The following is a 25780-nucleotide window of genomic DNA, read 5'->3' as shown; positions in this document are numbered from 1 at the left end:
CATCTTATTTTACTATTTATTTCTTTTTTTGTTTGTTTTCTTTTCCCTCAAAGGAACAGACCCTTTGGTTTGTGAGAAAAAAAGAAAAGAAATGAGTGAATGGTTTCAAAAATTTTGATATGAATCCCAGGCTTTCATATACAATTTCAATTTAAATATTTCTTTTCCCTCCGTTGAATGGTCTAAGCTGGACTAAGGTGTGTGACTCCCATTAGCGTGCAGCGAAACTCCGAACGCAACGCTCCTAGAAAGAAAGCTCATTCATTTCTTCTTTCGATCAAAAAACAACAATCAATCAATCTCCTTTTTTCATTCAGGATGCAACGTTTTCTTGACAACGTCCTTGCTGTTACTAAAGAGTATGCACATTTTCTTTCTCCATTATTCTTTATCATCTTTGTTATTTGAAATCAAATTTTGGAATCTAAATGTTTTTTTGCCTTGGCACGATGAATTTATATGTTAATAATGCAGGTCGGTGAAGACGTTTACTTATGAATCGTTGAACAATATTGTGAGAGTGATAAATGGTGTGTCAGCTCTTGTGTTGACACTGCTACCTGGGAAAGCCACTATACTTGAAGGTATTCAAGGTTGGGAGCTCAGGCCAACTCTTCGTGGAACATGCTTTCCACGTTGGATGGATAAGTAATAAGTTTAATAATTCCTCATTTTCATTATCATTACCATTACGGTTTTGTTAAATTAAATGTATATTTCTGAATTCTTTCATTTTTCTAGTGGTGTGTCCTCTTTCAACCACTTTATTCATGAGCTTTCTGTGGATTCCGATGTATCAAGCCTGGAATATTCATCTGAAGAAGAAGAAGAAGAAGACAGTGATTATGATGGATATGAAGAATATCCTGAATCTCCCTCATCACAAAGTTCTAGAGCCTCCAGAGCTAATTGGATTTTGGTTCCTATACACTTGTTGCTAGGGATTCCATTTCGCCTTTTCCAGTTAGCTTATTCTGGGTCTGGGGTGTCAAAACCGCCACTGGCTATCTCTGCCAATCAACACCCTTCACAATCACATTTTCCTAATAAAGTGCAAAGCCTCAAGGACCAAATTATCCATCGTACTACTGACAGGAGACGTGGGATCATTGAGGTTGTGCAACTATTTTCATCCTTATTAATTTGTTTTGTGTTTTCTTGACCATTTATTTGTAGTAGACAAATCTCATGTGAATGTAACTTTTGTGTTTCTTTTTTTTGGTTTTCTACTAGGATCTCCATATGGCCATGGAGATATTTATAGAAGCTGTTTTTGATGTTGTTCACAGGGCAGTACATCTTCTTTCCCCATCAGAAGCTCTTGGAACATTATCCAGGTTGTTTTCATCTCATGATGATGTTGCCGAGGATGCCTCTACTTCTTCAGCTACACTTGGAGACAATGAGCCAACACCTACAGACAGGAATACTAGTTCTCGTTCATCTCTGAACACAGATGCCCGGACATGTCAAGACGTTATAACAGAGCTAGGGTAAAGACTGTTGCTGTGTACATTTATTCCTTTTATTTTGAGATCTTGCTTGTCCAATTAATGATTTATCCTTTTAACTCTCACAGGTATCCATATGAAGCTATTCATGTCATCACTGCCGATGGATATGTTCTTCTTTTAGAAAGAATTCCTAGGTAAGTTAGACACTTTTTTAGGGAAATTGTTTAAACTTCCACAAGTGTAATAATCCACCCTCTTTAATTTTGAACTTACTTTGATATTTCCAATGTTAAAATTAAATTTAAATGCACCCAATCTGATTTTCCAGTGTGAATCACTGCAGAAATGGAGACATTATGCATGATACTAATTGACTATTTGACATCTGATCTATCAACTATTTTTTTTATTGTTGTGTGGAATGAATTGCATTTGATATTTGAATGAAACTATTATGTTTGATATGGGTCTTTTTCTGGTAGTCATATTTAATTATCGGGACTCTATCATGTGTAGAGATGGTGGATTTTGAAGGCTATAACACAATTTTATCATTCAGAATATATTTAATTATCTTAAATGGATAACAATCTAGGATGAGTAGACAATAAGGAGACTGTATTATTGTTATTGCTTTGTGTACAGTCTAATGCCCGTAATCTGACTTCACAGGCGAGATGCATGTAAAGCTGTTTATCTTCAGCATGGAGTCTTCGATTCATCAATGGGGTGAGTAATTTGTAAAGTATTTCTTATATGTGAAGTAGAGAGTTGTATAGTAGGTTGGGTAAATTTATTGTTGCATCATTTTTTTAAGTCAACATCTGCCTGAATCCTTTGAGTTATGATCTTGGCATGACATATACGACTGATGAGCTTTTTGTTTTGATCTTATCCTGCTTCCTCTGTTTTGTCCCTGATTTTTTTCCCTCTGAATCATGAAATTTTTTTCTATTGTTTCAGTTGCTTGGATGCCAGAATGATGTTAAGACAATAGGGGTAGTCTAATAAGTTAAACTTTTTTGGTTCAGTTGGGTATCTAATGGTGTTGTTGGCTCTCTCGCTTTTGCAGCCTATGATCAAGGTTTGTTACATCTGTGATCTGTCAAGGTAGTATGTGCGCTTCAAGAACATATCTGTTTTTAAGAATTATTACATGTAAGTGTGTTTATTTTCAGGGTATGATGTATTTCTGGGAAACTTTCGTGGTTTGATTTCTAGGGAACATTTTAACAAGAATATCTCTTGTCGTGAGTAAGTTCTCAAAGCGAAACCTATTGATTTGTCTTGTGTTGTTTGATGCAATGTGGTTTATATTTTATTATACTCTATTCCTGTGACGTTTGATGTAATGCAGATACTGGCGATACTCCATCAATGAACATGGGACTGAGGATATTCCTGCTATGATAGAGAAAATCCATCAAGTAAAAACTGCTGTTAGTAAGCCTGATACTGAGGAGGAAAGCAATGATGGTCAGCTTTACAAGCTTTGTGCAATTTGCCATAGTTTGGGAGGAGCTTCTATGTTAATGTATGTTGTTACGCGTAGGATAGAAGCCAAGCCCCATAGACTTTCAAGATTGGTTTTGTTATCACCTGCTGGTTTTCATCATGACTCTAACCCAGTCCTTTCAGTGGCGGAGCACGTATTGTTTTTGCTGGCCCCTATTTTGTCTCGTATTTTCCCAGCCTTCTATATACCAACTAGATTTTTCCGTATGATTGTTAACAAGTTAGCTCGGGACCTGCAAAACCTGCCTGCAGTTGGAGGATTGGTTCAAACTTTAGGAGTTTATGTTGTTGGTGGGGACAGCTCAAATTGGGTTGGAGTTTTAGGAACACCACATTACAACATGAATGACATGCCAGGAGTATCTTTTGGTGTTAGTCTCCATCTTGCTCAGATAAAACGTGCTAGAAGGTTTAGAATGTTTGATTATGGGAATGCATATGGGAAAGTGTATGGTTCCCCTGAGCCTTTGGACTTGGGTGAACACTATGGACTCGTCGACATTCCTGTTGATCTGGTTGCTGGTCAGAAAGACACGGTGATACGATCTTCAATGGTGAAGAGACACTATAAATTGATGAAGGATGCTGGTGTGGATGTGTCATAATGAGTTTGAATATGCTCATTTGGACTTTACGTTCTCTCACCGTGAAGAACTTTTGTCATATGTTATGTCGCGTTTGCTGCTTGTGGAGCCCAATTCAAAGAACCAAGTAAATCAAAGGGATCTAAGGTTGAGGAAAAAGGACAAGTTTCATTTAATGGGTAGAATATGAGATCTAACATATGATCATCTCCTACTGATATGTTTTTGCTGTGTCTCGTACACTGCCGGATGGAGTTGTATATACCTGTTTGCTTACAGAACTGCTATGTACATGTGTCATCTTTTCCTTTAAATCTTATCTCTCTTTTTCTGTTTGGAGAAGAAATTCAAAACAATTTTGGAATACACTGTAAAAAAGTGTGAACTCTGACTGAATGGAACAGAGGCGTCAGAGAAAATGGATTGTTGTTGTATGTCGGTAGTTCACTTGAGGTTTGTGGAAATTCGTGTTAACTATGTTGCTTGAGGTTTAGGATAGCAATTAAATCTGAAGTTGCAGTCCATGCGTCCAATCCGATTCCATTTTTTAGCAACCCATTATTTGATTTCTATATCATGACAATTATCTCTATTGTCTTATAAATATTACCATACATGACGCACTATCTTTTCTATATTATGATTTTTCGTTTTTTTCTGCTCAGAATAAGGCTTCTTTTTCTTCTTCAATGTCTGTTCATTATCTCATTTGTGCAAAAATCTGTATCCACTCATTTTCTCTCTCTTTTGATTTGACCAACATTGAATTTGTTTCACCATTTTATTCTTATTAATCTTACCAAGTAATTAATATTTATGTCTTCAACAATTTAGTTCAAGAGTAATTCCATTACATAGAGTAAGTCTGTTTAAATTTAATGGTACAAAAAGTTTGTTTAAATTAAAAAGGATTAATTACTGTTCTGCAAATTTAGCCACTAAAATATGTTTTTTAAAATATTCTCCTGATAGAATTTATCATACGAGAAACTAAAAAGAATAATTTGTCAAAATTTTAAAATTAAAAATATATTTTTTAATTTCAGGAACTAAAAAAATATTCACCCCAAATTCAAGGACTAAAATAATAATTAAATCAATATAAAAAAAATCAAAAAGTGTTTAAAAAATACTTAATTTTATTATAAAAAAGAAAAATAATACTTTTTTAAAGGAAAAAAATTTAGACAAACAACTAAAAAAACTGGTTATTTTATTAAAAGAAATATTTTTTAAATAAACTTGAACAAACGGATCCATTAAATTCACTGAGTACATTCAGAGAAGTTGATTAAGGAAACTAGAGACCTTCATTTCTTCCAAATGGGTATAATGGAAGCAACAAGATCATTTGACCTTTCCAAAAACATGGACCTCATGTTATTATATGGTGAACAGTGCTAGCCACACGCTGGACCTGGACTGGATGCCAGACCTAATGAAAACACCATCTATTTATTTTATGCAGTGCTTACAATTCTGTAATGCATTTGAAGAAATGAGAAAAACACATTTTCCATCTAAAATTACACTCTCAACTCCCCAACTTCCGGTCCTAAAGGTTTAAAGACGGCTTCCACTTCACTCGGATCAATTTCCTCCAAGCTTGATGGTTTCCATTTTGGGTTCTGCGGGAGCACAATTATTGATGATTGAATCTATTACTGAACTAGGAAAAAGCATATACCAAATATTGAAGCATATAATCAATACCTTCATGGGTTAAACGAAATTTAAAAGTATTCATAGCACTAGCAGTGTGACAAACAGAAGGAAATATATGCAGACAAGACCAGATATAATTTATAAATACTCTGAACTGTAGATTCATACGCAGAGAAATCAAATATATGAGGCATATTTGATTTTATTATTGTTTTTGAAAATTATTTCATACAATTATTTCACAGAATAAAATTATCGAAAACATGTTTGTTAAATTGTGTTTCTAAGAAGTTGGGAAACTTAAGGACACTAATGATAATGGTAGAAGTGGTGTAGGTGGCCAGGAGGTGGTGGTACTTTGAAGTGCGAGTAGAGAGTCATTGAAAGTTAAAGAGAGAAAAAAAAACTTAAAAAATTAAGCATTATTATAGTTTTTTAAAAAACAAAACTGTTGAAAAACAATCGAACTGGCACATGTATTTTCAACTTAAGATTCTTGAGTGTTTTCCAACATTTGGTGGAAGGAAACCAGCATTAGTACCAATTCCAAGGACAAGCATAATTTTTGCATGATTTCCTTTCATTTCACCAATAATATCTTAAGTACCACACAAGACCACAAGGTAAAATATAGGATAACTTTTAGTAACACCACTTATTTTCAGCAGACAAGTTAATTACACCTCAGATTTCCTGGTTTAGCAAACAGCTAATATTCAAGTTTGTCTCCCAGATTAAAAAATACACAAAGCATAAGAAAAAGACAGAACCTGATCCTTGTCCACCAGCACTGCTCGGACACCTTCTGAAAAATCGTGCCGTAGTGAAGACCTCAAGGCAATACGATACTCAGTTTTCATTACGCCACTAAGCTGGAATTTCCCAAATGCAGATGGAAGAGTCCTAATTAGTTTGTAAACATGGAAACTAACACCATCCCCTCCCCTAAAATAGAGTTCTTACCGTGGATAGTCCACCGTCGTTATTCCCCACTGCAGAGGCAACGGAAGAGAAGTACTTGTTGGTCAAGAAAAGGGAAAAAGGAGCACCTTTTCCGAGGCCTTGGAGAGCTTCATTAGCCCACTCCACGACTAGAAATAGAAAAATACAAGAATATTACAACTAGTCTGGACATTTCAGTATAACACCAACGATATGTCAATCAGCATACCATTAGGGTCAGTGCTTGACTGGTGTTTTTTTAGCTCCTCAATAATTTCAGTGACCGATTTATTTCCTCCAAATGTAGAAACTAGCTGAGGTAAAAGCAATTTCAACTGTGCCTCGGACTCAGGGTTGGACTCATATCTTGCTAAAAGTACTTTGATGTCCTGATGTGGATCCTGAGAACTATATAACCAATGAGTTTTGTGTAAGATCATTATATCTTTGATGTTTGAGGACTTGTTTGTATGCACTCATTGCAATTTCATATAATATACTTCAAGACAATACTAATAGATATGATAGATTATTTCAACAAACACACAAGAAGACCTTGAGCAAAACGTGCAGTGCATCCTCTACATGACACAAACATGCCTATGAAGTATTATCATTTAGTGGGTCCAATTCAATCTAAACTGATGAAGTCAATGGGGCCAATAATCTTAAAAAGAATCTCAAATGTTGTTCAAAGGTTCAAGCTAACATACAAGTTTGTGGCCAAGAGGGCATCCTTGAATGAACCTAACTTTCCAGATGGCACATAATGTGTTCCAAGGCCAGCATATATTGCATCTGAGGGAGTAGAAATCCTCTTTCCAGTCAATCCAAGATAAGCACCTGCAATTAAAAAAAAATTCAAAGTAACATGAATCAGAATCCATAGAAAGCAAGTGGAACTGTGGAAGAACCTTTAACAATATACAAATAAACTGATTTTAGCTGAAACCTGGGACCACACCTAGATGCTTCAACAGTGTAGCACACATGTATTCATATGGCAGATTATGACAGAATAGTGCAGGCAAAAAATGAAAGAGAATCATTGGTATTTTAATAACCCTCAAATCCACATTGGCTAGTCTTATAAAAGCAATAACGAACTACAAATGCTGTATTAATTTAAAAAAAGAGAAGTACCAACGGATCCTTCCCCTGGACTTTGAGCCGCTATATAAGCAAAACCTACATCTGGGAACAAACCAATTCCATTTTCTGGCATCGCAAGAACAGTTCTCTATAAATGTGAATGAAAAAGAAAAGTCATAAATAGGATCTACAACGGCAATTCATGACTAAACGAGGCAACTATTGCCAGGTGAGCATACCTCTGTTATGATGCGATAGCGGCCATGACCAGATAAACCAATTCCAAAACCCATAGTTATTCCATCCATGAAGCTTATATATGGCTTCTTGTAATCAGAAATTTTGCATATCAAAGAATACTCAGCAGTGAAGACCTAAAACATGAAATATAACAAGTACGTAATTTTTATGTAGTACATTAACAGGTCATGCAAAAATGCAAGATGCAGCAAAATGCATAATTGCTGACAGCATTGTTGTCAAACTCACAAATTAACTTGTTTAGGATTAAGGTCCAAAAATGCAATAACTCCCAAGGAAACTTAGACCAATCCAAACTAGTGTCAACTCAGTCAGGATTGGATGAACTCGCTCAAAATTGTGATTCCAAGGCTGATTTAGAAAATCTGCTTTAAGTAGAGAAACAAGCTCTAAAAAGTCCCCAAAACAGCACCATTTGGCCAACTATTTCCCTTTTTTGGTTCCTTTTCAGCGACTCTTTTCATTACAAGCACATTTGTCTCCTTTTTTGTCCGAACTTGCAGCATTATCTAGGAATTGAAAACTTAAGAATTCGTGATAAAACACAAATTTTGTGGCTCTTGACTCAGACTCTAAAGTTTGATGTTTTCACCTTATTATCTTTTAATTTGGTCATTTATGTATAATTTTAAGTTGTACTATCATACTTTGTTACTTCTGTTTGTTTTATTATGAAGTTGCAATGTTGGCTTTTCATCAATTTATCATATTATATTTTGTTTAGATATTATGATTAGTTTTTTTTTTTAATATTATTTTCATATTAGGTTAAATCTTACGAGTTGAGTAATTGAGTTTATGAACCTTCCACAAATTTTACATAAACTCTAAGTTTGATAATCTTGTTTGATAGCAATTACATCTGCAGTTCTAGACTTCTAGTAGTCACATAAAACACCCAAAGGAAATTCAATGTCATGGGAAAGAAAAGACTATGTCAAAAGGGTAATCCTGTAATGACAGAAGCTGGTGTGTTACAAAAGATGGGGCATCGATAGGAGCTGAACTGGAAGCACCTTCTGGCCATGGCCATACCAACACCTGAGCAGGGATTGGTCACGCACCTTCAGGAGTGAAATACCTTGTGGCCTTACCCCAAAATATGTTGCAGAGATGGCTTCCTCAATCACAGACTAAGATTGTATGTTTTATACATTTTATTTTGGATATAATACGCATTTGGGTAAGCAACTTAATTAAAAGCTAATTCCATAAGCTCTTACCAAATGAGCTATTTTAAAGTTACTAAAAGGAACTTATTTGATAAGCTTCTCCATGAAGCTTTAAAAAACATGTAAGGTCATAAACTAGATCCATGAGCTCAAATAAACTCCTCCAAAAGTCCTTAATTGGTCATGAAACTCCCTCAATAACTGGACATTACCAATTATCTTATAAGTTGAAGCTATTAAAGCTAGTTTGTCATGAATAATGTGATATAATATATCAGCAGTACAGCCAATACTTTCTCTAGAGTATATTAGAAATATAGACATTACTAGTTTATAAGTGACAATACTCCCATAGGAAGGGTATTTATTTTGCATTGGCTTGATAAAGTGAAAGGGTATGAATCTGAAGGTATATATAATTACAAAGGACACAACTAGACCTCAATCATATCTGATAGATGGTTTTTGATTGTTATCTGCTTCACATCACCACCTGCAGATAAACTAAGATCTCGGTTACCGAGTAAGAAGTCATTGAGAACAGAGAAAACTTAATTTGATGAAACACAGACTATAGACTATAGACCAGTAGGGTAGCATTGAAAGAAGATAATGATGTTGACAAAGATGCAAACAACATATCCAATGAAGTACCAGTACAACTGGATAAGCATGTATATTAATACACTTGAGGTTAAAACAAATAATATGAGACCTTCTGCACTAAAGGAGTGTTTTTGTCCTTTTGTATTTCAGCAACAACCCCTTTAATATCCATACCTGCATTGACCACCAATGGTGACTCTCAAAACCTTACCTAGCACTCAAAAACCAAATAACCTCAAATCGAAAGCAGAATATCTGCAAAAGAAGCTAATTTTTAATCTATTTAAGCTAGAAACGCGCTTTGCATTAAAAGATTAATAAATTATTTATTTCCCTCAATGCCTCAATCATACCAGCGCAAAAGGCTCGAGGCGAGCTGCTATCAACCAGTACGCATTTGACCCTTGGGTCAGATTCCCATTCATCAAGATAACTTTTATACTTTACATCCATATCTGCATCACAAAAAAATTCAAATAAAAAAGAAATTAAAAAATAAACCAACAAAACTCAGAACTGCAAAAGGGCAATAATTTAAACCCATAAAAGAAAGAAAAAAAGAAATAAACAGATCCCGCCCTAGTTTATCTCATTCTATGTCGAACAATCAATATCCAGAATCATAATTCCCTTCAAAATTCAATAAAAAAAAAAATAACGCAAATTATTTGGCACTCTGACACTAATCGCAGATATGAATTTTCAACTAATGCATGAGCTCCACAATAATTGCGTATTGCTATAAGAGCTAGTTCAACAAAACAGTCCAGATTCCAAAAGCAAATCTCCGAAGACAATTCTCAACTTAATAGCATACATAATTACGGAAACGAAGAAGAATATGGAAAACCTAGGTTCATGGCGTTGAGAGCTTTGGGGCGATCGAGGGTTATGACAGCGACGCCGTTTTGATGAACAGAGCCCTTCACAAATTCTTCGGCCATAGCGGAAAATGCTCGCAGAGAAAAGGAAGGTTGAAAGCGAGAAAAAGTGAGTGAACTCAGAAAATGTTGAACTCTGACAGCACCCAGTAGCATCCTTTTCTGTGAAAACAACAAGACGAAAATCAAATTAAGTTAATATATCTAATGATTTATCAGGTGACAAAAATTATCAATTTATAAAACTAGAAAAATTACATATTATAATTAAAAATTAAAGTAATCAAAATCATGAATCTAAAAAACTTAAAGAGACGAAAATCATAATTTTGCGAATTAACTATTAACAATTGTTTATAAAAAAAATTAGAGGATTACTAGGCAAAGTGATATACTTCTGCTCTAATGTTCTACTAGCAAAAAAGTGCCACCTCGATATCAATTTTCAATTCTATCGGCCGAACAAATTGTGTCAAAATTGATGGATTTAGGAGAACAAAAGTAAATTTGAAAATTAAAAAAATAAAATATTAAGTAATCTTAACAACAAAGTTTATAACAATATTTACATTTAAATTATAATTTTTAAACTAAAAAAACTCGTATCATTTCATTCAAAATAAAGTATCAATACATGTTAAAATAAATTCAAACACATGATGACTGGTATAAAATTTTGAGGCTCTTGCAAGTAAATAAACAACACAAATTAACTTATCTCTAAATAAAACTAACCATAGAATTTTGAATAGTATGAACTCTTACCTATTAAATTTGGACCATCAAATGCAAATAGAAATACTTTTAAAAGATTAAAATTAATATAAGTTGAAATGTGCCTGGCTGAAAGAATCCTAAGTTCATACTCAGTCCGATGCTAATCGAGAGGTACACAATTCTTCAGCGTTGAATACGTAACAACAAAAGACTTAGTAATATAAGTTCTTTATGTTTGAGGTTGACAAAAGGTTACATATATTTATTTGTCTTATAAATATTAAATATTAAATATAAGTATAACAAAAACAATAATCAAACATTAATATCCCATGCATCTTTCCAGTCTGCACACTAATCAGTTAACAAATACAAATATCACACATTATTTCGACACAAACACATTGTTTCTCCTAATAGGAAATCTAAATCACAGACGCTGATTGCATATATAGCATATCTTAATTCATACATATTTTTTTTCGTTATGAGAATAAAAGTAGAGAGATTAAGTGCCACAAAGAGTAGCATATAAATGTTTATTTCTTTTTGGAAGACTAGTAGTAAACTAGATAATATCTTTTTTGAATATTTTCTTTAACATACTTTTATTATTGGACTACGTCTATACTTGCTCAATTGTAAAACAAGTACTATGAGACGAAATTCAACCATAAAGTATGCGTTAAGAAAATATTAAAATAACATGTTTTATATATTTATTCCTCGTTTTATGAAGCTAGAGCAGCCTTGAGCACTTGAACGAACTTAAGGTGTGCAGTTAACTGGGGGAAATGGCCAAGTGTATCTATGATCTCTAAAGTAACTTTCCCTTTAATTTTGTTCTTCATGTAGAGCGCTACGTTGTGTGGCACAGCTGCATCCTTTTTGGTCTGAATGATAGTGCATGGAGTCTCCACCTTGTCAAGTATCTCTCTCCAATCAGAATAGAATATGGTCTTGGCCAAGGACAGAGCAACTTCACCTTGCATTCTCTTCAAGCACTTCTCATATTTGTCCACAGTGTCTTCATTAGTTGGATCCGCTATTAATGAGGCGAAGCCAGAAGCAAAGTTTTCATAGTTGGTTCCTATGTTTGAGAGCAATTGCTCAATATCTGAGCTGTTAAAGCCTCCCTCATAATCATCTGAATTTAGAAACCTGCATTACATATTATTATACCAACAAGTTAGAAGGACTAATCCTTTTACACTTATAGCCAAAAAGGTGGAATAAGACTAAAGTATATATTATAGAGGTATTTGAATTTTAATTTCTATTCACTTTTTTTGTTGGTGAAAATTACTATTTACATTGATTTAGAATAGATAAATATTCTATCTAAATAAATCATATGTTATTGTATTTTAATATTTAAACTAAGAACCTTTTTTTTCAATGCTCTGTGTAATTTTATTTTACGGAAGTGTTATTAAAGACAGGCACAGCCCCGCCGTACGAGTACTCGAACTATTTCGAGCGTGAATTGATCGTGGACCACATGTCCAAAAATAATTAATATTTTTGTATTCTATAAAATTGCAAATAAACTAAGAAATCATGAGTGTGTTAACAAAATTTTGAATTAACTCTTAATTTATTTTACTAACTTATAAATTTATTCAACAAAATTGGATCTAACATATTTTAATTATAAAAAAAAATCTCATTGTTCTATCATAACTTTTTGTGTTTTAATATTGTTCATCTTTATCAACTAAATTAATAATTAATTTTACTAAATATTTCAATTCGATCAACAAATTTAACTGATCATGTTCATAGTAAGGAACAATTGAACAAATCCAAGAGATCCAAGCAAGCAAGGGTAGCAAAACAAAACAAACCAAACTAATAAGCAAAAGTTAAAGAAAAGAAGATGATACCTTGGGGAAGCACCAACGAGAATAAGGGTCTTGAAGAGTTGAGGTCTTTTGACAGAGGCAATGCAACCAATGATGCCCGACATGGAGTGGCCAACAAAAGTGACAGCTTTGAGGTCCATCTCATTCAGCAGAGTGATCAAGTCATCAGCAAAAGCTTCCACAGAGGAATACTTGTGAGGGTCATAGAGGCTCTGATCCTTCACAGTTCCAGCAAAAGCCCAATCAAACGTAACAAGACGGTAATTTAAAGCAAGAACCAAAGGATGTATTTTGTCCCATATCGACTGGTCCGTTCCATAGCCATGAGCAAACACTATAGTTTCAGTGCCGCACCCTTCGATTCTGGCATTCAAAGCACTTGAAAGCCCCTTTTCGGTTGTAGACATGCTTTGGGTACTTCAATAAGAAGCAGGTTGGGACTTGAGAGACTACAGATAGCTTTCAAGATCTCTTAATCTGGTCCCTATTTATGGTAACATAAAAATACAATAGTATTTTTTTTATTCAAATGTGGCACTTATTTTTTTTATCCATTATTTTAATTTTGTTAAAAATATTATGAGTTATGTAAGTAGACATGACAATGGGATGGGACGGGTACTGTCTCCCTTATCCCGACTCCCCAGCATATCCTCGTATCTGCAATACCTGAATTTAAGTTTATTGTCTCATCCCGGTATCCATCGGGTATCGAGTATCACCGACCTCGTCCCATACACGATTCAAATTAAAAAAAAATTATAAAAAAAAATATTAAAAATTTGATTTTAGAAAAAATAAATTGATTGTTAAACATTTATTTTTAACTACTTATATATCAATAAATTTATTATAGCGCGTGTGTCTACAAAAATAGTTAAAAAAATAATATTAAATTATGTAAAAATTCTAAAATAAAATTAACTAGTAATAAAAAAATTATGCCTTTTGATTAAATTATGCAAAAATTCTAAAAATTTTAAATGGCGGGGTGGGTTCGGGTTTGGGGTCGGGACGGGTCTAGTAATCCCTTATCCGTACTCATATCCGACTTTTGGTTATTGGGAAAAACTCGAATCCAAACCCATACCCGGTTAACTCGAGTATTACCTGTTAAAGTCGAGACGGATTTGGGCGAATACTCACGAGTACGGATTTTCTTGCAATGTCTATATGTAAGTATGAGTATATAAGAATATTTTTTTTCGTTTTTGTATCAAGGGAATAGTGAAATTTAAAATAAAGTCAATCACCTTGTGTTTTTATGATTGAGAGAGAAAAGTTTCTTTATGTGAACTTCAATGTTACAAGTGTCATTCACAATGGACCGATAACATCTTACAAATCTTATTATAGGAATTAATATTTTTTATCAATGTTAATAAAATTAATTTTAAAGTAATGTGATTTATATTTGAATGTTTTACTATAAAATTATATTAAGATTATAAAATTATATTAAGAGTAAAATTTTGTACAAAGTTTTGAATTTAACATAAAAATTATTTAAAGTTATTTCAATTCAGAATCAATTCTTCAACATAAAATCATACATGTAAAAATATATTAAAAATCAATTATAGATCTAAAATCATTTTTTCGCCAAACCAAATACACACTCAATTCTTTTTCCTTCTCTGCTGAAATTTTGGCTAACCAAAGAGGTCAAATGAAACACGGATGACCAGTCAAGGTGCAATTTTTCTTCTTAGAAAGTAACATTTTGTTTGCATATCACAGTTATTCAAATTTTTCAAGTTATCTTTTTTACAGAAATTTTCAAATTATTTGGTAGACTTTATTGTCACTACTTTCCATTAACCCATCTCTTTATATTTCTGGTTGGGACAAAATTCGACTACCACCCTAAGTTTCCACGTGACTTGAGCCGAATGAAGTGTAGAGGTCCAGCTTTCTCTTTGTTACGAAAACGTACTTCAAGCTTTAGATATGCACCATTTTAAAAAAAAAGCTCAAGACTACTGATTTTCAATGACAAGTATCACATGTAAAAAAGTCTACACTTCGATTTGATTAGCAAATTCGGACTAAATCAAATCCTCACAGGGATCACCAGTTGATATGTTTACAGTATGCAACACGTTCTTAACACTTAATTCGGGCGAATATTCAACTTTACGAAGAAGTAGCAGACGAAGATAGTGAAGGGGCAAGTGAAACACGATGATTTTAATGAAGAAGCAAAAGCAAAAATATATATAAAAAAAGGCAAAAAATCAAAGTACAAATAAGAAAAGAAAATGTGTTTTGAATTCCTATACTTGCTGCCAAACTTGATTCTCATAGTTTCATATTTATAATTAGGTCTTCAAACTAATTAGTCTTTTCTCTTAAGAATTCATCATGCTTTTTAATATCAAGACACGTCCAACAGAGAAGATACTCTATAGCTATTCAATTTAACGTATTTTATGTGCATCTGAGGAAATAGACGTGTATCCAAACAACAGTCTAAGTTGAACCTTGGCATGCAGTCAGATATAAGACGTAACCCACAAATGTATTGTCTTAATTTATAAAGTTAATTTATCCAGCTAGCTTAAGATCTCCAAAGAAATCATGTGAAACGCTAGTCTAGAAAACCATAGTAAACAGCAGCAGCTTTAACCACAATTTGAAGCAAGCATTTTCATTTGCCAGCTAATCAGTACGAGGAACAAGAAGATTACAAAAGAATGACAAATATAAATCAAATCAGCGATTGAATCATGTACCTTCTTCAAATAAAGGTTATAAGAAAAGGGTTCTAATATCTTCCGTAATTAAATTCATTACTAAAAATCATTGCAGCAATTTAGAAATGGCATAATGCCTCCTACATCCTGAAACTTCATGTCCATAAATCCTTCCTCCAGGGAAAAATATGTTACTGTTTCTGCGATCATCAAAGCAAATCCTTTTAGCAAGACAAAGCTTGTCTGCAATAAAAATGAATCCCTGGAAGGTGATTAATTTTAAAAAAATGCCTGTACAAGGAAGGCAAAAACAATCAGAGGGTGACTTTTTCTGACAAAATGCTAAATGGAAAAGTTGAAGCAAATGACAAACTTGTATAACAGGATCACCATTAATTTGATGCCCCAGCTTTACTACAGAATCCACTTCTTAGCCTCTTGTTGGATATAATATCAGAAAAAGAGTCTACCAGTTGTCCTGCCAAACTACTTGGATCATCAATAAGAGTTTGAATGAAGGTATTAACCACCCTGCGTTCTTGCTCTGTCGCCCTTAAACTAAACCATGTTAGCAATTTCAACCTAAATTCCTGTTTGATGTGAGCCTCACATTCTAGCCAACGAATTACTTTCACACAATACTCAAAGTTCTCATCCAAGGAACGTGAACCATCAGATATGCGTAAAGGAGAACCATTTATCAAAGTGCTGTCACAATCATGAGTCTCTTCGTTTGTGCTTGCTATCCTTTTCCTGCACATATCTATGCGAGAATCAACAGCAGACACTTCTCCTGTTGGCCCATGGGTCCAGGTCTGGGAATCCCCACTCCCATGTGATCTTACTAAACCATTTTTCTCTAGATCATGAGAAGCAGCATCATCATCTGCCTCAACTGCTTGCAGCAAAGAGCAACCATTATCTTCATCCCTAGAATACTCAAAAGGAGGTGTTAGCTCTTCATTTAAATCAGGAACTGAAACAACATTTAAATCAAGGACTCGCGAAAGTGAAGGCAACTGTGCTTCTGGAATTCTAGGCTTATCCACCATTTCACTTTGTCCACAGCAATTTTTCACATTGGCGCAGCAAAACTCTTCCAAGTAACCTTGTTCTTGAGCCCAAGCAAGACGCAAAAATTTCCCAAGGTCTCGAACCTTGAATCCGTAGCCTTCTGTTGTGGCATTGGGCCCTATCTTAGAGACCGAAGAATTACCCCTAGTTAGAAGGTTCTCTTTTTCTTTATTCATAGCAACAGATGAAGAGGGATTGTTTTTAACTATCTCGATGCTCTGGGTGAAACACTTAGCCTCAGAATGACCCAAGTCACGTGTATCAGTGTAAGATATAATCCGAAAAGTATATTCTGTGCAAGGCTTGAGGTTGGATACCAAAATCCTCCTCTGAGATTTGGGAAACATGGAAATAGGATCTTTAGTGGGTGATTCGTCCTGACTCTTGTAATACCAGAGCTTGTATCCCTTAATTTCCTCAGAACATATATTTGACATTTCAATTAAAATGATTTTGGCTGAGGAAGTTGTTACCTCTTCAAAAACAAACTTGCAAGCAGCAGGAAGTGAACCCTCTACGAGTTATAAAAATACCATCATAAGCCAAATAAATTAGACCAAAAAGCAAGAAATTTAAGCCCCTCCCCCCAAAAAATAAAAGTTAGAGCATTAGTTTCAACCTGTGGAATCTGGATTTACATAAGGAACAGTGGCAAGCCACCTATCAGCTTTCTCAATAGCAAGAGAGCAGAGTTTCTGTATACCACTGGCAATAGGGAGTCTACTGACAATGCCTCGAGCCATCTTGGCAGAAACACCATTGACAGGACCAACTTCTGTCTCCAGTTTAGCCTTTGCCTCTTGTACTGTTTGATGCAAATCTTTGAATTTTGAGGTTCCATCAAGGAGCCTGTAGCTCAAATATATCCTGTAACAGAGTACATCTACACGCCGGGCATCCTTAGCTATAGTTAGCTGCTTCTTCCAGCATCTGCCAATAATAAACACAAGTCACCAAGATCACCAACATGGGGCTGAAAATTCACTTATTAACATACAAGATGCAAAAGGTTTGAATATATTATACAGTATACAAATCTTTTGAGGAACTGAACAAGGCCACAGTGAATTTCAATTCTTTTCAGAAAGACAAATCAAATGCAGCAAAAACTGCAATAATATATTTGCTTTGTTAATGCAAACATGTCAAATTAGGAAATGACAGACAGAGTGATGCAGAAAACATAGGCAAATCCTTTTAAAATTCTTTTACATGATAGTATATTCAGAATGAAAGTCAAGAAAAATTATACTGTTGAAACTGATGGGAACAAAGCTAGATGCAGTTATGATAGTGATTGGCAAAAAGTAGGACCAATTACATATTAAAATAGGTGTAATAATAACTATCATTATCAGTTATGTATTACTCCCACCAAACCAAAACTATTGATGTTTTAAGATTAACGCACACAGCTTAAGAAATATTTAATATTACTCAAAAACTAAGTATTTAGTCTAAAATACCCTCATTTAATATCTATGATGAGAGTAGTTGAGGAATATATCATAATTATCTAAGCCGTGTTAAATAGGGGTATATGTGAAAGAAAATAATTAATGAGACTTGGAATCTGTAAAACATCAATAGTTTTGGTCCAGAGGGAGTATTAGAATACGTTGAATAGTAACTGTAATGTTGAAAGTTTAGGGCAAAAAGCTAAAAGCAGTTACACATTAATATTATTTATATATGTGAGGAATAGGGGGATATGCGTGTATTGTTTTCTAGTAATTTGGACAGAGAACTCTGCTCTGTAAGAGTCTATGATTCTAGGACAGCAAATTCCACTGTATTTGTCTGATTTAATATTACTCTTCTCCAATATATAAATTTTTGTTATATCAGGAAAAAAAATTGCTAAAGATTCACCAAAACCTTAGTATAGTATATATCGACAGCACCAACCAAGTCTTCCCAATAGGTAGGTAAGCTACATGAATCAAACAACGCTATAGTTCTATTGCAAATCATGTCTATAAACAAAATAAAACTCCAGTATAACAATAACAAAAAAAATGGAATGAGGAGTAACAAATATCACCCACAGCACAACAGGTAAACATAATTACTTACCCAAGTATCCCTGTAACTTTACCACAGGATGCACAACAATAGCCACCATCTAGTTGCATCAGTTGCCCATGATCAATAACTCCCACCTTTTCATGCTGAAGGGCACATTCAATATGGCAAGACAACCCACAGGAGTCCCCCCCTTGAGCAGATTCAGATGTGCATACCAACCAAAGACTAGGATCCTTGTTATCATCAAAAAGGTGACAAATACAGCAAGAGCATCTTCTACAAAATGTGTCATCCATAGACAAAACCGCCCTACAAGCAGCATTTTTACAAATCCAAGTGTTTGAATGGCCAAAATCAGAAGACTGGTCAGGAGGAGGTATGAGTCTAGTAGGGTTTTCACCCTTCCGAGGTTGCTTTCTAGGGGGCTGATGGCTGAAACTAGAAACTTTTTTTGTCTCTTGTTTCTTAGTGATCTTACTGGTTGACTTATTTTCGGTCATTCTGCTTTTTGAAGAAATGTTTTATTGTCCTTGTCAAAACACATTTGAAGAAGTTCCTTCTTTGGACCACATTTTAGGAACTGCTGAAGAAGTTCTGAACTTTTTGAAGCATCATCTGAATGGCCATTTTTTCAGGAGTACTTTGCACACTGGAAGAAAGGCTTTGAACACCAGAAACTGGACAGAAATAACAACCAATTGTAGAAACATTTGGCAGAAACAACAAAAATTAAACTTTTAAACTAATATAAACAATAAAATTAGGACTCGGATAAAAAACACAAATAGCAAAGATAGACTAAGACAATGCAGGGAGTAAAATATACCAATGCAATAAATGATGAATCGAATTCAGGTTCCACCAAGAAATGTGAATATAAGGGTGGGTAATTTTTGCACAGATGAATGACCAATGGAACTAATGCTTTCTACAATTTATTGCATTATTCAGAAGTCAGGACATGTTAACCCTTCAGATCAGATACAACAGAACTGATTCAATTTCTTTTCACAAATAAAACCAGTCATACTTTCACCCATTTTTTAAGGCACTTAAGCCTCAGATTACAGTATCATACATGGATGATAGACTTAAGAGTTGAGTAAGCGAAAAATCCAACAACTGGAACTAACAACACCAAATTATATAGCTAGGTATCATAAATGCATCAAGCAGTTGTTGCTACAGCATCAGTATTGGATCTATGCCTCTAATGGAGAAAAATAGACCTATCCACCATTGGTAGCATGCTTCGTAACTGCTTTGTTAGAGGAAACAATCACTTTTCTTTTTCAAAACCCCACACAAAGCTGGATAATTTTTATTATTTATACAAAATAAGCTGAACCAAACATTCACACGTCTTGCCAGGAAAAGTGAGAATACAGAAACAGAGGACAAGAGAATAAGTATAAAAGGATGAACAAGCTAAATGCAGTTCACAGAATTAAAAAGTAAATAATTTGAAGAACTTAGAAGGAGATGTATGGAAGTGTTTATCTGTGTGAGCATGAAAGAGCTAATCCAGGAGAGAAAAATTTACAAATGATAATGTGCAACTACAAGAAAATTTGACAACATTTTCAGGTTATGCAAGTACTGTTGCATATTTGCATTAAACTGCTGTGACACTATTGTTAATCAAAACCATTTGACAAGAAATAATATCCATTAGCTTCTGACAGGAACATTTGCAAAAATTGATGTTTAAATTATGAGATACTAATACCAAACTACATCAGGCAAAATCATTCAAGATAACCAGCCAGAACAACACAAGTATTAATCAATTATGGCAGTTCTACTTCTACACGAACATCTACCAAAGAAAAGACCTGAAATCAAGTTCCTCCAGTCAGATTGCACAGATTTTGAACAAAACACCCAGATTATAAGCTACCAAGCAATAGGAGGGGTAAAAGTCTTTAGCCATCCTGAAAATGAATAAATTTATGATATGATGATCTTCATAATAAATTCCAAATAATAGGATCAGATTTTAAAACCAAAAGAATATTCACAATGAGGACTGGTGAAGCAGCACAAGTATGCACACAATAGGTTTCCGTGTTCTATTCTTCCTCTAGCACAAGTATGCTACACAACAAAATTAAAGAAATTCATTATAAATAATAAGTAACAGTTTATACACACAATCACCACTAATCTAGGCGTAATAAGAACAGAGCCAAAAGATGGTGGTTAAATTAATAGAAAAAGAACATAACAAATTAGCAGTGTGAATTGGGAAGTTGAAAGGAAGAAGGGTTTCAAAGTTCGAAGGAACACAGGTACCTTTTTGAGGAAAGGTCAAGGAAGAACGGTTTCAAATCCTATATCTCTGAAGCAAAAAATGCATAAAGAAATGGGGAAGAAATCATATTTGTACTAAAAAAAACCTAATCAATGTTGTTTTAGGGGTAAAAACAAGTTTTTGAAACTATACCATGGTAGCGCTTCTATAACAGGTGAAAATCCATTGTTTGGGCCGCTATTGAAAACGGCTCTGCTATTTTAATCCTGTAGTGACCTAGTGCTGCTCCACTCTGCTATAGCACAGTTTTACTACTATGGTGGCAACTACTGGAAAACGTCCAAGGCTAATGTGTGGCAGATAAATTTTGAATAACCCTTAATATAGAACAAGGGGTCTATGCAATTGAAAGCACGTGCCAAAGCTTTATTTTTAATTTACCATGCATATCAACCAATTTGAATTTGAAATTTTATACATTTACGTCATATAAAGATGGATTGTAATTATTGATCAATCACGACGATTGATTAATATGTGATCATCATCTTATGTTGGAAAGACGGCTTCTCAATAAACACAAAAGTGGATATTTTCTTTTAGTTAAATATTATTATTGTAATCTTACCTTATACGTATAATCAATCTTGTATTAATAAAAAAAAAACATGAAACTTTTTAAACGTGATAGCATGTGGGAGTAAGATGATGTACCTCTCTTTCAATTCATTATGCTTGTTAAGATGAACAAAAAATTGGAAGGTAAACATTGACAATATAGTAAGATATAATCCAAGCTTCTAGTTGCAGTTCATCACAGTGTAGTCAAACACATCAAAAGTGTGCCTAAGGCACTGAGGTAAGTGGCCAATGGGATCAACACCATAAGACTTTCAGGTTCAAGTGAGGCCTGCCTTTAGTGCCTCGTTGACAAGGATAAAAATTATCTGAAAGCACAACTATGTGTTAAGAGGGTGAACCATTCATGTCTCTTCACCTAATAGCTTAAAAGGTTTTGAATAGTTGATTCATGGCATGGTATCAAAGCCTCTTATGACCAAGTAGAATTTTAGCTATGCTGCCCCGATTTTTATAATAACAAGTTGAATTTCATCAGATGGTAGGTGGACCAGTACATAGTGATTGTCCATGCTTCAGGCCCAAAAGGCTCTTGCATGAGAGGGATTGTTAGAGACGTTATATAAAACCATTAATGTATGTTCAGCTAATAGATTACAGTTCTTAGGTGAAATAGTCAGAATGTCAAAAGAATAAGTAGTAGTTACTTTGGGACTCTTAGCAGCAAACAACTTAGGGTTTTGTAAAATGAACACATTAGTTTTTTATTTTTATTATAAATGTTATGCTTGAGTAGTTAATTAATATGGAAAATCAATGCAGAATAGTTTAATATTTTACTACTGAAGATTTACATCCCTAGTTTTAAAAAGAACATCACCGTTGGGGTTAAAATTTATATCCCCAAGTTTAGGGGGGAAATAAATTGGATATTCTTATTCTTATAAATCATTATAAGGAAAAACCAAGAATATCCCATTGGAAAAGTTAAATCATAGATAGGTTTTATCAAATACTTAATAACCTTCCCTAAATTATAGTTAATAAAAATTTGAATTACTCTCATCTCACGTTATTATTAGTTGTAGTAGTAGTAATAGTATTAATGTATTATTATTATCCTAAATAAGGTAATGTAGAGGTTACACAATTTAAAACACTTCAATATAACAAATACAATCTGTACTATTTTTCATTTAGTATGACATTATTTCAAATTTAAAATGAAAAAGGAAGGGAAAGACTGTTGGATATTACACTTTTGTAAGCCATTGCTACAATTGTGTTCTGAAACTATACTCTTCAGATTAAGGGGGAAATACAACAATAATAATTAGTAACCATGCATGTTTATTGTTTAGAATTTGTTTAAGAAAAAAACATCACAAGCCTATCCCTGATATAACACCATCAATCCGTGACTCTAAAAAGTAGTTGAACAGCAGAACTAATCTCTAGCATATATGCAAACAGGGCACATCACATCATTGGAATACTATATTTTACTTTAGCTCATAACTACAATATATTTCATCATATGGGCCAAATAAAGTTCACATAAATGATAAACCAAGAAAGCATAGGCAGCTTCAACACCATCTTATTTGAACATTTTAGTTTCAAGATTCTTGACCAAGCAAGCACAGAACAGTCATATGCAACAAATAATGAGGCTACAATATATAATATATAAATTATAACAATGATATATGGACAAAATCACAAAAAAAACCCTTCTAAATGACAAGTTGTACAAAACTAAGTCTTTATCAGAAAAGAAAACAGAAGTAACCACATGGTTAGACATAATTGAAATAGCAGCATGACTTTCAATGGAAGAACACTGGTAATATAACAGAAACATTCAACACACAATTTATAGAGGTGATAAGACTTTTAATCACATGTCCATCTTTCCCAAACTCACATACCATATCCCACGGTTATATTATCTTATCTTCGTACCCCATTGCCCAGAGGCTCTTCGCTATGCGAAGGTATGGGGGAGGGATGTTGTACGCAGCCTTACCCTTGCATATGCAAAGAGGCTGTTTCCGGATTCGAACCCATGACCAACAAGTCACCAAGGCACAACTTTACCGCTGCACCATATCCCACGGTATACTTACAATAAACTAACATATCAAAATAGAATAATAATACAACACTAGTCAACACTCGGCTCTAGATATTTCACACAAAGAGAAAACAAATTATCATAAAATTTTTAAAAGAGTAGACTCAAGAAGAAGCACAGAACCATACATTTAGCAAGGAACTTCTCTTCTAAATCCATTTCTAATTGCTAAAAGCTATGACCTAATGGTCCTTTCCTGACAAACACAGAGATATAGCATTACAAGGATGTTTATATTAGTGGGAACATCAAAGCTGTGTCATGAGTTACCACTCCACTCTATGCCAAATATAAAGAAAAGTAAACTACAAAATAAAGTCTCAATTATGGAAATACATCAAACAAAGTTAACAAATGGTAATTCACAAATGTTTAACATGACAAGTAGCTTACTTGAGCTAAAATTCCAGCTGTTCAAGATCAAGAACAAACAACTAAATAGTAATGCTAACACGAAAGTTTTGTTTTTTATAGTTCACCTCTACCTTTACTTCAACAAACAAAAAAGCCATGACATTTCATATGGACAATGCGGATTTATATACTCGGATACCAGAATATGGCTCACGAACAGAATATAACAGACCAGCAATAAATGGAACTACAATGCAGGATAGGAAAACCAAATCAAATATTCCAGCTACAAAATAAACACAGAATATTAAAGGAAAAAAAAAATTAAAATCATACGCCACTACGTCCATTTTTTCTTCCCCGTGTAATCACAATCTACAATGCCTCAATGCAAAGAATAAAAATAAACACAAATCAAATAGCATAGAAACCTACCCACAATAGTATCTCAAACACCCAATTGCTACGACCAAAATTGTTTATTTTTAAATGCGTATTATTATACACAGATACGAAAGACAAAGTTAGAAGTGAAGAGTGCTCGATAAGGCCTCGTACATAGCGATTTAACAGCTTCTTCCACACACATTGCACCGTCCGCATTGACGAGAAGTGAAATCAAAGCGAGTTTTTTTTTCTTTTTTACCACAAATAGAAACAATTCCAATATGCGAATATAAACGAAGGAAGAACGAAAACGCGTGTTTTGTTACAGAATTACAAAGCATGACATGATAATAGAGAAGGTAAAAAAAAAAGAGTGTATGAATAGAACGAAGAACGAATCTGCGGTGAAAAGAGAGGCGAAAAAATAGACGAAAATAAAGTAAAAAAAATGAACAAATATAAAAATAAAAAAAGAGTCGTAATAATTTTGGGTAAAGTTGAGAATAGTATCTGCAGAAAACGCACCTTGGGAGAAAGGAGAGGGTTTTCTTCAGAGAATAAATGAATGAATCCAAGCGCAGAGAAATTTCTTCTTCTTCGTGTTAGTTGTTTGTTGTTGAAGAGAGAGAAGAAGTTGTACGAGTTGTTCACGTTATAGAAGGGAAAAGGGAGAGAGAAGACGGCGAGAGTGACGCGCGGAGAAGCGCGTGCGTGGGAAGGAAGGAGTTTGAAAGCAACAAATAACAATGGTTTGGGCTTTTCTGCAGTTGCACTTGCACGGTTATCACTACACATCTACTTACTCCCACACTCTTTCGACTCCATATTTTTTATGCTAACACTGACTCGCTCACTACATAGGAGTACGCTTTTTCTTTTCTTGCTTTCCTTTCCGTTTTATCGTGGCATATTCACGTCAAAGGCCTAAGAGTAGGTTCTACACACTGAAAACTAAATGATGAAAATTTTAAATTAAAATAAAATATAAAATTTGAAATTTTTATTATTTTATTATTTTTTTACTCTAATTGTCACCCTAAATATCCTATGTAGTGTAAAAACTCTCATGATTTGATTTTTCTTTTCCTATAGTTTAATTTATGAATTTAGTCTTATAATTTTTTAATCCCATTATTTTAATCTTCAATATTCTGCATTAACGGTTAATTGTTTTTTTAACGGTCACATGTTACATTTTTATTAGACATTGACCGTCATGTGTCGTGAGTTTATTGAACATTAATTTCATGCACATAATTAATGTCAACTTCTAAAAAAAAAATATGTGACGGTCAACGTTCAATAAAAACATAATAAACAATTAACAATCAACGTATACTCTTAGGGTTGAAAATATGATTATAATCAAGTTAGAAACTAAATTAGTAAATTAAATTATAGAAAAACTAAAATCAAATTTTGAAACGATCCGGGTGCTAAATTTGCAATTTAACCAAACAATAATATTTGATTCTTTCAAAGTACTACTATATTTTTTTAGACTTTCTAAAAAAATT

At 33.8% G+C, this 25780-nt stretch overlaps 4 protein-coding genes across 11 annotated transcripts; 1 reads left to right on the top strand and 3 right to left on the bottom strand.

The window, feature by feature from the left end:
- The first annotated feature begins 18 nt into the window (after positions 1–18).
- On the top strand, positions 19–4180 carry LOC114424443 (lipase 3-like). The gene is given in 10 exon segments (XM_028391292.1): positions 19–359; positions 475–648; positions 742–1114; positions 1234–1493; positions 1580–1648; positions 2127–2183; positions 2486–2538; positions 2633–2708; positions 2812–3570; positions 3572–4180. Coding segments are annotated over 10 exon segments (2034 nt in total). The 5' UTR covers positions 19–318; the 3' UTR covers positions 3744–4180.
- A 601-nt stretch (positions 4181–4781) lies between these two features.
- Positions 4782–10362, bottom strand: LOC114421179 (3-hydroxyisobutyryl-CoA hydrolase-like protein 3, mitochondrial). 4 transcript variants are annotated; one of them, XM_028387009.1, is made up of 11 exons: positions 10142–10356; positions 9645–9746; positions 9421–9465; positions 9126–9178; positions 7492–7626; positions 7304–7400; positions 6874–7003; positions 6390–6568; positions 6182–6309; positions 5989–6090; positions 4782–5181 (listed from the first exon to the last, which is right to left on the bottom strand). In XM_028387009.1, the coding sequence occupies exons 1-11, from the start codon at positions 10326–10328 to the stop codon at positions 5080–5082; spliced, it is 1260 nt and encodes a 419-aa protein (XP_028242810.1). In that variant the 5' UTR covers positions 10329–10356; the 3' UTR covers positions 4782–5079. The 4 variants fall into 4 exon arrangements, with proteins under 4 accessions (XP_028242810.1, XP_028242807.1, XP_028242808.1 ...); XM_028387006.1 differs by lacking the exon at positions 9126–9178 and having other exon boundaries at positions 9401–9465; positions 10142–10362; XM_028387007.1 differs by lacking the exon at positions 9421–9465.
- An 839-nt stretch (positions 10363–11201) lies between these two features.
- Positions 11202–13228, bottom strand: LOC114421180 (probable strigolactone esterase DAD2). The gene is made up of 2 exons (XM_028387011.1): positions 12776–13228; positions 11202–12050 (listed from the first exon to the last, which is right to left on the bottom strand). Exons 1-2 carry the CDS (start codon positions 13159–13161, stop codon positions 11621–11623), a joined length of 816 nt encoding a protein of 271 aa, XP_028242812.1. The 5' UTR covers positions 13162–13228; the 3' UTR covers positions 11202–11620.
- Positions 13229–15263: 2035 nt separating this feature from the next.
- On the bottom strand, positions 15264–25096 carry LOC114421177 (VIN3-like protein 1). 5 transcript variants are annotated; one of them, XM_028387004.1, is made up of 6 exons: positions 24789–25096; positions 20388–20486; positions 18601–19229; positions 17144–17454; positions 15824–17038; positions 15264–15741 (listed from the first exon to the last, which is right to left on the bottom strand). In XM_028387004.1, the coding sequence occupies exons 3-5, from the start codon at positions 19050–19052 to the stop codon at positions 15843–15845; spliced, it is 1959 nt and encodes a 652-aa protein (XP_028242805.1). In that variant the 5' UTR covers positions 19053–19229; positions 20388–20486; positions 24789–25096; the 3' UTR covers positions 15264–15741; positions 15824–15842. The 5 variants fall into 5 exon arrangements, with proteins under 5 accessions (XP_028242805.1, XP_028242806.1, XP_028242802.1 ...); XM_028387005.1 differs by having other exon boundaries at positions 15841–17038; XM_028387001.1 differs by adding an exon at positions 20574–20649 and having other exon boundaries at positions 15264–17038; positions 24789–25095.
- Positions 25097–25780: the final 684 nt, after the last annotated feature.

This window comes from Glycine soja, chromosome 8 (assembly GCF_004193775.1).
Source record: "Glycine soja cultivar W05 chromosome 8, ASM419377v2, whole genome shotgun sequence".
In the NCBI taxonomy this organism is placed as follows: domain Eukaryota; kingdom Viridiplantae; phylum Streptophyta; class Magnoliopsida; order Fabales; family Fabaceae; genus Glycine; species Glycine soja.
Note: the sequence above shows the minus strand (reverse complement) of the source record. Positions and strands in the feature narration are given on the sequence as shown.